General features: G+C 53.0%; 1 protein-coding gene across 1 annotated transcript in view; it reads left to right on the forward strand.

Moving 5' to 3' along the window:
• Window positions 1–1,160: 1,160 nt before the first annotated feature.
• SLC9A5 (solute carrier family 9, subfamily A (NHE5, cation proton antiporter 5), member 5) overlaps window positions 1,161–11,352 on the forward strand; it is a 23,791-nt gene continuing 13,599 nt past the window's right edge. The window contains exons 1-10 of the mRNA XM_011996681.1: window positions 1,161–1,408; window positions 4,743–5,045; window positions 7,231–7,394; window positions 7,586–7,664; window positions 7,953–8,130; window positions 8,669–8,889; window positions 9,111–9,313; window positions 9,545–9,634; window positions 9,731–9,801; window positions 10,518–10,647. Of these exons, the coding sequence (XP_011852071.1) occupies window positions 1,222–1,408; window positions 4,743–5,045; window positions 7,231–7,394; window positions 7,586–7,664; window positions 7,953–8,130; window positions 8,669–8,889; window positions 9,111–9,313; window positions 9,545–9,634; window positions 9,731–9,801; window positions 10,518–10,647 (1,626 nt within the window). The 5' untranslated portion in view covers window positions 1,161–1,221. The remainder of the gene's footprint in view (window positions 1,409–4,742; window positions 5,046–7,230; window positions 7,395–7,585; window positions 7,665–7,952; window positions 8,131–8,668; window positions 8,890–9,110; window positions 9,314–9,544; window positions 9,635–9,730; window positions 9,802–10,517; window positions 10,648–11,352) is intronic.

Here is an 11,352-nt window from a genome sequence, read left to right on the forward strand (position 1 = left end):
GGGGCAGAAGTTTCCTTAGATAGTGGCCGGCCAGGTCTCCCTCAGTTGAGGGGCAAGATGGCCCTCATTCCTTCCATTTGGGGGATGAGTGCTTATGGTTTCCTCATTTAGGGAAAGCAGTGAGAGGGGTCCCTTCAATTTGGAGCAAGAAGTGAGAGTAGATTCCACCCAGTTTGAAGGAAGAGATGGGATCAGTTCCCTTTAGTTGTGGGAGGAAGAGGGAAGGATGCCCTTCAGTTTTCAGGGAAAAGATTGGGATGAGTCAGTTTGAGGGGGCAGATAGAACACGTTCCCCTCAGTTTTGGAGAAAAAGTGGGATGGGTGCCCCTCAGCTTGAATGAAAGTGGAGACGGTCCTCCTCTGTTTGGGGCGAGATGAGCCGAATGCCCCTCAGATTTGGAAAAAGTTGGGTGCATCCCGCCTAGTTTGAAGGGAATCAGGAGGCTGGGTTTTCCATAGGTTCCTGTCAGCTTCATGAAAGAGATGAGACAGTTGTCTGTAGTGTGTTGGAAAGGGCGGGCCAGGTGCCCTTTGGTTTGGGAGATGAAGAACAGCCTCCCTCTTCGCCTGGAATGAGTTGGGCCAGTCTGGGCCTTGGGGTTTCTGGGACGTTGGGGGCAGCGTTGTCCATCACTGCTTTGGGGAGCGTCCAGTGCGCGTGCGCAGCTCAGGTCCGGGCGGGGGCCGGCAGGGGGTCCCCAGCTTGGGAGCGCCGCGCGGAGGGCGGTCAAGCACTGTCCCCTGCCGTTTGCACCCGGCCACGCCTGGGCCCCAGGGGGATGCTGCTCGCCGCCCAGCAGCGCTGGCCGAGGAGGAGCCGTGCCTCTCCCGTCTTGACCGCGCCCCCCGCAGACCCCCGCTCTTCACGCTGCTGGCTGCCCGGGGGGGCCGTGGCCGCGCACCGCTCTGGATCTGGTGGGGGCGGTTTTGGGGAGATTTGGGGGCGCGGACTCGAAGGAGTAGGTTGTGGAACTTGGGGGAGAGCTGCACTGGGGAATTTCCGGAGCTGGGACTGATTTAGGGAGGAAAGAGGAGGGAGTCCCCGACTACGAGAGTCCGGGGCAGGGTCTCGGAGCCCGGACCTGGCTTGGGGGTATCGGAGCCGGGATTGGGGGGAGCGAGCCCCACGTGCCTGTGACGCGGGGGCGCCCGGTAGGTGGCGGCGGCGACGCGGGGCCGGCGGCCGTGCGGTGCCGGGAGGGCGGCTGGGCAGGCTGCAGGATGCTGCGCGCCGCCCTGTCCCTGCTCGCGCTGTCCCTGGCAGGGGCGGCCGAAGAGCCCACCCAGAAGCCAGAGTCCCCGGGCGAGCCTCCCCCAGGCTTGGAGCTCTTCCGCTGGCAGTGGCACGAGGTCGAGGCGCCCTACCTGGTGGCCCTGTGGATCCTGGTGGCCAGCCTGGCCAAAATTGGTGAGTGCGTGTGTGCGTGCGCCAGGTCGACGGTCAGCTGCGGACCCGCCCCCAACACCCCCACCTCCTCGGTCCTCAGATTGGGGCTGGCTTCTTGCACGGTGCTGGGACTTAGGTTTGGATTCCACAAATCCGAGCTCTCGCCCAGTTCCTGCGTCGCCTCCTGTGGGTCCCTGGTCCCTGTCTTCTCCCCTGGGAGCTCTGAGGATTTACCTTTCTGAAGGGCTGTCCCTCGCTCTCCCCAACTCCATCTGTAGGCTCCTTTGCCCTCTCCACTCCCCTGTTCCCCTTGCAGTAGGCCCTCTTCAGTCTGGTCTCTCCCCCACCAATCCCCAGCCTCCCAGAAACCTCTGTCACCGGTGAGGACGTGTGGGGACATTGAGGGGAGGGTGTTCTCCCACGAACACAGGCATCCTGGTTCTGAAAAAGCAGCCTCCCCTGGAGACCACGTCCGAGTGTCCATTCCCTTGGGAAACTACACTGCCACTTTTCCTCCAGCTCTCCCCTGCTGCCCACTTAAAGCTGCTGCCTTCTTGTGCCTGTGTGTGGGGGCCCCCCAGCCCGGTTCAGGTCCACATTCTTCCCACTTCAGGGTATAAGAAACTTCCATGTATGGGGGTCTTCCTGTGTGCTGCCTACCCTAGATGCTTTCATACATCCAACCTCTTCAGTCCTGACAGCATTGAAGGCTGTGCTTCAGACTTCTTTTTCCCTGAATAGAGCTGCTTTTGCTTGCATCTGCTCCTTCCTCCTCCCTTCTGAGCAGCCAGTGGTCCCTCCTCCCACCAGAGACCCTCCTCCTTCTCTCTGTTGTGCAGGCTCTGCTGTGGGGGTGACTAATTATAGCTGAGCGTTGCTACTCTCTCCCCATGGATGCCGGCACAGCCTGTACTCCAATCTCACCAATACAGCCTTCATGGAGGAATCACCCAGAGCCTAGAAATTGCCCCCCTTCTCCACAGGGACACTGCTCGGGGGTAAGGGGGCTGGGCAGGAACAGAACTTTCCACTCTGCTGTGGCAGCCTAAGATTAATAATGGAAAGTAGAACTCAATATGCCTTCGGGGAGCATGGTTCTGTGGGGCTTAGATCACAGGGCTGGGGTTAATGCATAAACAGATGAAGATGAAATGGGGTCCCTGAAGGAGAGAAGTGGAAGACTAAAGTAGTAACAAGTACAGAGAGATCTATGACCACGTTTACCTTAGAGGCCCAGCAGCAATGACAGTAAGAGTGGAAGGAGCCTCAGATTTGGAGCCAGCAATTGGGTTTGCTGAGAAGTCTGTGAGTTGCAGAAGAGTTCCTGTCTTAGGGCTTATAGCAACAACTGTAGTTTTCCCCATAAATCATGGTTCTTTTTCTAGTTTGGATGACATCTTCTATGGAAGTGGGAGAAGAGAGCCTCGTTTTCACAAGCCAAAGAAAATCCTAGAATGAGAGAAAAGGTAGAACATTCAGGAACACCTTCCCCCAGCTTCATTGCTAGACTTTTTCCCTTTTATTAAACAAATATCTACGTAGAACTCACTATGTGCCAGGCACTGTTCTAGGCCCTTTGGGTACAGCTTCCAAAGGGCACTGTCTTGGCATAGGGTCTCACACAGGCTAATTTAGAGGTCTACTTCCCCAACACCCCAGGGATCATGTAGAGAGAGATGTGTTCACCTGTGGTCTGAGGACTTAAAGGAGAGCCAAATAGTTTATTTTAGAGGACAAAAGTAGGAGTGGCAATAGTGTTAGAAACCCTTTTCTTCTCTCCTCCTACAGACAGAACTATTCTATTTAATTAACATTTGGTGTGTGTCTAACATACTATGTGTCTGACATTATGCTAGGCACATTTGCATACTTTATATCATTTTATCCTCACCCTTGATGCTGGGTATTTTTCCTATGTTACAGAAGAAGAAAATGAAGTTGAAGTAAGTTAAATAATTTGCCTGAGATCACACAGAATGTGCTAAGGCTGGAAGAAGACTTGGAGATCTTCTGACTGCTAAAGCCAAAGTTTAAAAAACTACGCAGTCCTGAGTGAGCCCATATAATGAAAGGCACATTGGGCTAGGAAGTCTACACAGCTCCTAGGAGGTATAATATACATTCTGGTCCAGTTAAGGAGTGAGGACATTATAATACATAACATTTATTGAGTGCTTACTGTAAATTAGTGTGCTAAGTGCATTTGAGTAGATTGTCTTTTTTTTTTTTTTTTTTTTTGTGACAGAGTCTCACTCTGTCACCCAGGCTGGAGTGCAGTGGCATGATCTCAGCTCATGGCAACCTCTGCCTCCCAGATTCAAGTGATTCTCCTGCCTCAGCCTCCCAAGTAGCTGGGACTACAGGCACCCACCATCACGCCCTGCTAATTTTTGTATTTTTAGTAGAGACAGGGTTTAGCCATGCTGGCCAGGCTGATCCAGAACTCCTGACCTCAAGTGATCTGCCCACCTTGGCCTCCCAAAGTGCTGGGATTACAGGTGTGAGCCACTGCGCCCCACCTGCAGACTGTCTTTTTCAGTGGTCACAATAATCTCATGAGATCATTATTGTTTTTACTCCCATTTCGCTGATGAGAAAACTGAGTCAGAGACGTTAAGTTATTTGCCCTAAGATCACAGAACTAGGCTTTGAATCCAAGCAACTTGTCTCCAAAGGCCCTGATTTTTACAGCTATCTTATATATAAAAAGATACCAGGTAGCATTTGCTGAGGTTCAAATAATGGCTATGGATAAGGATGTCAGAGAAAGGTGAGGTCCCCTGAAGATGAAAGTATAAAGGAAGGGACACTTCTAGAAGGGGAAAAAGCAGTAAAGGCCTAGGTTACCATGGTGTGACAGGAGCACTAAGAAACAGATGACTTTGACTGCAGGAGAGGGTTTGTAGCCCTGGAGATTGGAAATTCTAGAAATCTTACATATTTCTCCTCCCTTGGTCCCAGTCTTAGAAGGTTGGCCAGGCGCAGTGGCTCATGCCTCTAATCCCAGCACTTTGGGAGACCAAGGCGGGTGGATCATGAGGTCAGGAGTTCAAGACCAGCCTGGCCAACATAGTGAAACCCCGTCTCTATTAAGAATACAAAAAAATTATCTGGGCATGGTGGCGCATGCCTGTAGTCCCAGCTACTTGGGAGGCTGAGGCAAGAGAATCACTTGAACCCAGGAGGTGAAGGTTGCAGTGAGCTGAAATCGCCCTACTGCACTCCAGCTTGGGCAACAGAGTGAGACTTCGTCTCAAAAACAAAAACAAAACAAAAAAAACCTGGGAGGTCATAGGCCTGTTTGTGGGAGGATATTCCATAAACTGATCTATCCTGTACTCTTTTTGCATTGCAGTATTTCACCTGTCTCGGAAAGTAACATCTCTGGTCCCTGAGAGCTGCCTGCTGATTTTGCTGGGCCTGGTACTAGGGGGCATTGTTTTGGCTGTGGCCAAGAAAGCTGAGTACCAGCTGGAGCCAGGCACCTTCTTCCTCTTCCTGCTGCCTCCTATTGTGTTGGACTCAGGCTATTTCATGCCTAGCAGACTGTTCTTTGACAACTTGGGTGCCATCCTCACCTATGCTGTGGTAGGCACACTCTGGAATGCCTTCACAACAGGCGCTGCCCTCTGGGGCTTGCAGCAGGCTGGACTTGTAGGTGAGTGACCCTAAGACCTGGGCTTTGCCGGACCCATCACCCCTCTCCCTTCTCCTCAAGCTCTGGAGGTCCATGCTGGTGTGAGCCATGCCCTGAAAGCTCCATCCTAGGTCCCTCCCTCTGGAGTGCAAGGCAGTGCTCCCGATGGGGTTCAGGCCTCATCTAGGTCTCTGCCAGTCTGGGCTTCTGCAGCATAACAGCTGAGCAGGAGCCTGGCTCCCAGCTGTGTGTGGGCTGCCAAGGCTGGGGAGCCTGCGTTACCACTCTGTTGCCTCCTGCCCTCTGTTACCACATTGCCACTTGCCAGCCCTGCTCCCCTGAGGCACAGCTGCACATCATTTCTGCAAGGGCCTTCTGTCCTGGCTCTCCCCAGTCCAGGTCAGGGTGGTTTTCTGTTTTTATTATTATTATTATTCTTTTCTTAACTATATGTTGTCTATAATAAATTCATTATTTTAAAACATTTATTTTTTAAATAAATATAATAGGTATTTAAAAAATAAATAACTATTATAAATCCATCAAATGCTGGCACTACACTGGGTTTTCTCTCCTTACTTATCCCACTGACTCTTCATAGCAAGCCTTTTGTGTAGTTTGTCACATTTAATGGATGAGGAAATAGAGCCCCTTACATTTGTTTGCTATCAGGTCCAAGGTTAGCAGAAGAGGTCCGTTTTTGTTGTTGTTGTTGTTGTTTCTTGTTTTTTTGAGATGGAGTCTCACTCTTGTCCAGGCTGGAGTGCAATGGCATGATCTTGGTTTACTGCAACCTCCACCTCCTGGGTTCAAGCAATTCTGCTGCCTTAGCCTCCTGAGTAGCTGGAATTACAAGCATGTGCCACCACACCCGGCTAATTTTTGTATTTTTAGTAGAGATGGGGTTTCACCATGTTGGCCAGGCTAGTCTTGAACTCGTGAGCTCAGGTGATCTGCCTGCCTTGACCTCTCAAAGTGCTACGATTATAGGCGTGAGCCACTGCACCTGGCATCAGGTCTGTTTTACTGAGGCTCTTTGCCTTTAGGTTGCCCTCTCTTGCTACCTTCTTTATTTCCTAACACAAGAAATTCATTCAGCCCTCAAGGTTGATGATTCACACTTTTTCCAAGGTATTACAAGAAAACGTTTACAATTGCTACCTGGGACTCTAACCTGGTTTCCCTATTGAGGTAGTGAACTATTTGGGGCAGGAAGGGAAGGGAGGACATCAGATCATAATAACAGTAATAGATAATAATATCTTTTGGGTTCTTACTATATGTTAGGCATTGGCTAACTAAGGAAATTTTATTAGTCTCAATTGTAGACTAGTAAGTCTCAACTGGAGACTCATGGAGAAACTGGGGCTCATAGAAATTATATGACATATTCAAGTCCCATCTGTGGTGCTTTTCTTACTATATTCAGTCCTCCACCCCTGCTGAGAATTGTGTCACACCTCTTTGGCTAGGAACCACAGGTATGGGAGAAAGCACTCTTTTGTTATTCTCCCTAACAAAAATAGTTGGCAGCCAATTTCCATTTGCTGGTAGTCATTATTACTGTTGCTACAGTGTTTTTTCCCTATTTTATTATTTATTGTTTTTTTGAAACTGAGTCTCACTCTGTCACCTGGGCTGGAGTGCAGTGGCACGATCTCGGCTCACTGCAGCCTCCACCTCCCTGGTTCAAGTGATTCTCCTGCCTCAGCCTCCCAGGTATCTGGGATTACAGGCATGCACCACTGCACCTGGCTACTTTTTGTATTTTTAGTAGAGACAGGGTTTCACCATGTTGGCCAGGCTGGTCTTGAACTCCTGACCTCAGGTGATCCAGCCGGCCTCGGCCTCCCAAAATGCTGGGATTATAGTCATGAGTCACTGCGCCTGGCCTTTTTCCCTATTCTAAATGGCTCGGTTGAGTTTTGAAACAATCTTGTGAGGCAGGCAGATGAGGAGTCATGGCTTAAGGTAAGCCATATGACAGTGACAGAACCAGCATCATACAGTTGGTAAGTAGCAAAGCCAGGCCTTAGGCATAGGTAGTCTTTTGATCTGCAGGCTGATGCTGTCTTTGCCAGCCCAAGTCCTCTTTGGGCTTCCTTGTTGTATCAGCAGGGGTGGAGCTTGGGCTTGTCCCAGGGCGTGCTGCAGGAGACTGGGTCGTCTTCAATGACTGGCCTGTTCTACATGTGTCCCTTAATAGCCCCTAGGGTGCAGGCTGGCTTACTGGACTTTCTGCTGTTTGGGAGCCTCATCTCGGCGGTGGACCCCGTGGCCGTGCTAGCTGTCTTTGAGGAGGTGCACGTCAATGAGACTCTCTTTATCATCGTCTTTGGCGAGTCCCTGCTCAACGATGCAGTCACCGTGGTGAGCGTGCTCAGCTGACTGCCATTCCCTGACCCCAGGCTGCATGCTCTGACCAGCTAGGGGTCTGTGCAGACTCAGACCCTTCCCGTGGGTCCCCTGGGGGCAGAAATATGCTGTCTGCTTTCACCGTCTCCCAGCAGTCCCAGTTGCTGCCTTCCCACCTCACTGCTGACTCTCCTCTTCTCGCTCAGGTGCTGTACAAGGTCTGCAACTCCTTTGTGGAGATGGGCTCTGCCAACGTGCAGGCCACTGACTACCTGAAGGGAGTCGGTCAGTATTTCCCTGCTCCCAGCTGGCACTGGAGGTCTGCCTCCCCTGGGTTGCTGAGGCCCTCCCACCCCACATCAGGACAGAGGAGGCTATTCGGGTTGCCTCATCTCCTCCACTCCTCTATAGATAAATGGGGTCTGGGAGGGGCTTGCCAGGGATCCTGGCTCTGGGTTTTGAGCTCCTGGAAGTGCGGTGGGCATCATCTCTCACTCCCTGCCAGGCAGCAGTCTTGTCAGCCCAGGTAGGGTCCAGGCCAGGGGTCATGCTGACAACCCACTCCTCCCCCAGCCTCCCTGTTTGTGGTCAGTCTGGGCGGGGCAGCCGTGGGCTTAGTCTTTGCCTTCCTCCTGGCCCTGACCACACGCTTCACCAAGCGGGTCCGCATCATCGAGCCGCTGCTGGTCTTCCTCCTCGCCTACGCAGCCTACCTCACTGCTGAAATGGCCTCGCTCTCCGCCATTCTTGCGTGAGTTCTGGGGGCCTTGCAGGCAGATAGCTGGGAGGGGGCACTGGAGATGGTTGCCCCTCATAGGGACACAGGCAGGAACTTCAGGAGTCCATAGGTTTCCCTGAGCCCTTGTGGTAGTGGGAGCCTCAAACTCTCCTGGGGAGTCAGTAAACCTCAGGCAAAATTTCAGGAGCTGCCTCCAGAACTGTCCTCAGCACCCTCAAACTCTCTGGGTATAGGCTGGGCTGGAAATAGACTTCAAGGCCTGGGGCCGCCAGCTCTGGAGGCCACAGCACTTCAGAAGGTGCATCAGAGAGCCCGCTAGTCAGAGCACATTCCTCCCACCTTCCCTTCCAGGAGACACTGAGTGGGAAGCCTGGAGATCTGGACGATTAGCCCAGCACTACCACTCAGTCTTCAGGCCTCCCTGGGCTTCAGCTTTGAGAGTCTGACATCCTGTGATGGGCAATGCCCCCTCCTGCAGTATGCTCAAACCCCAGAGGCTGAGCACCCTGGAACCCTTCCCCACTTGCCCTGTCTCTCCATCCTCTCCCAGGGTAACCATGTGTGGCCTGGGCTGTAAGAAGTATGTGGAGGCCAACATCTCCCATAAGTCACGCACAACTGTCAAATATACAATGAAGACTCTAGCCAGCTGTGCTGAGACCGTCATCTTCATGCTGCTTGGCATCTCAGCTGTGGACTCTTCTAAGTGGGCCTGGGATTCCGGGCTGGTGCTTGGAACCCTCATCTTCATCCTGTTCTTCCGAGCCCTCGGTATTGCTGGCACCTTCTGCTTTCCCACTCTCCTTCCTGTCCCGCCCCTCCCCGCAGCTCATCTCCCCATCTGGGTCCACATCCTTGTCAATTCCTAAGCCTCCTCTTGTTGCTCACTTGTCCCAGTCCCTGTTAGACTTCAGCCCAGATACGTGGTGCCATCCACTCCTGCGTCCTCCACTCCCAACGCTTTGCTCCCACTGGCCTCCCTCCCGCTGTAGGCGTAGTCCTGCAGACCTGGGTGCTGAATCAGTTCCGGTTAGTCCCTCTGGACAAGATTGACCAAGTGGTGATGTCCTATGGGGGCCTGCGGGGGGCTGTGGCCTTCGCTCTCGTCATCCTACTGGATAGGACCAAGGTCCCTGCCAAGGACTACTTTGTAGCCACCACTATTGTAGTGGTCTTCTTCACAGTCATCGTGCAGGTGGGAGTGCCCACAAGGCTGGGTAGGGAGAGGGTTGGGCAGTCCCTGGGGGAGTCTTGAAGCCTATGGGACAGGGGCTTCTCTTCCCACTGGGAGATGGAGGGCCCTGACTTCCCAGACCTTGAGTGCAGTGGGGTGGGGGTACTGAAGCTGAAGCCTCATTATGGGGAGAGAAAGGCAGCAGGGAAATGAATAGGAATAGGGCAGGGCTCACCTCCTGCCTGTCCATAGGGCTTGACCATCAAGCCACTGGTCAAATGGCTGAAGGTGAAGAGGAGTGAGCATCACAAACCCACCCTGAACCAGGAGCTGCATGAGCACGTGGGTACCAGAACCCCAGCCCTCGCCTGTGCCTCTCGACCTTCTCCTATTTTGGGCAGAGTCCTGATCCAGTCCCCCTACCCACCCCCCTTCTAGACTTTTGACCACATTCTGGCTGCAGTGGAGGACGTTGTGGGGCACCATGGCTACCACTACTGGAGGGACAGGTGAGGGAGCTGCCCCGAGGCTCCTTCAGCAGCAGCAGCCCCATCAGCCAGGGAAGCACGGGGGATGTGCCACACTTCTGAGAAGGGACAGAGCCAGGTTCAGGCTGGGTGACCTCTGCCTGAAACCCCTCAGTGGCATCCCAGTGCTCTCAGGTTAAGACAAGGCTCCCCAGCGTGGCCTGCTTGGCCCTGCATGGTTTGGCAACTGCCAAATTCCAGCCTCGTCGTGCTCTGCTCTGTCTTTAACTGTCTGCCTGCTAATTCCATGGACCCTGCCTTACAGCCTCAGGACCCACCATGTTCCCCCAGCCTGGCCACTGGGACCTTCTCTCTACTAGAACACTCCTTCACCTCCCTCTCACTTACTCAACTTCGATTCATCCTTCACAACTCATCATAGGCTTCAATTGTTTAGGGAGGCCTTCCCTGGCCTCCCTGGCTAGGACATACCTGTGTCATATTCTCTAATTATCCTTTGTAGTTCTTGTCATGGTTGCAATTTTACAGTGATTTGTAATAATTTCAATTACTGTCAGGCTTTCCCATGACACTGTAAATTCCATGAGGGCAGGGACTAGCCTTGAGATTCTCTCTGGCTGAGGCCCATATCTAAAAAGCCAGGCCAGTGCTGACAGTGTCCTTGCCCCGTCTGAGGAAGGGCCACCTGGCCAGGCCTTGGGAATGGGACTCAGGGCCGGGCCTGGCATCCTCTGTAGGTGGGAGCAGTTTGATAAGAAATACCTGAGTCAGCTACTGATGCGACGGTCAGCTTACCGCATCCGGGACCAGATCTGGGATGTGTACTACAGGCTCAACATCCGGGATGCCATCAGCTTTGTGGACCAGGTGGGCCAGCAGCTACCAGGTGGGCCAGTGGTGGGTAGGCAGATGGGCAGCAGAGCAGGACAGAAAGGGGTGGTAAGCAGGCTGGCCCTGAGCAGGGAGTTGGGAACTCCCAGCTGGCTCCATGGTCTGGTGAAGTGGCAGTGGCAGGAAGCAGCTGGGTCTGGTGCTGACATTCAGAGTCTGGCAGGCAGTCCAGAGAGGTGGGAAATAACTGGACTCTGGAGTCAGCAGATGTGGCTCAACCATTATCACTTCCAAGCTTGTGACCTTGGGTAAGTCACACTCTCTGAGCCTATTTCCTTAGCTGTAAGAAAGCAGGCATAAGAGGCTGGGCACGGTGGCTCATGCCTGTAATCCCAGCACTGTGGGAGCCTGAGGTGGGTAGATCACTTGAGGTCAGGAGTTTGAGACCAGCCTGGCCAACACTGTGAAATCCTGTCTCTACTAAAAATACAAAAACTAGCCAGGCGTGGTGTTGCATGCCTGTAATTCCAACTACTCGGGAGACTGAGGCAGGAGAATCGCTTAAATCTGGGAAGCGGGCTGGGTGCGGTGGCTCACACCTGTAATCCCAGCACTTTGGGAGACCAAGGCGGGTGGATCATGAGGTCAGGAGTTCGAGACCAGCCTGGCCAATATAGTGAAACCCCGTCTCTACTAAAAATACAAAAACTAGCCAGGCATGGTGCTGGGCACCTGCAGACC

This window comes from Mandrillus leucophaeus, unplaced genomic scaffold (genome assembly GCF_000951045.1).
Source record: "Mandrillus leucophaeus isolate KB7577 unplaced genomic scaffold, Mleu.le_1.0 Scaffold522, whole genome shotgun sequence".
NCBI classification, from domain to species: domain Eukaryota; kingdom Metazoa; phylum Chordata; class Mammalia; order Primates; family Cercopithecidae; genus Mandrillus; species Mandrillus leucophaeus.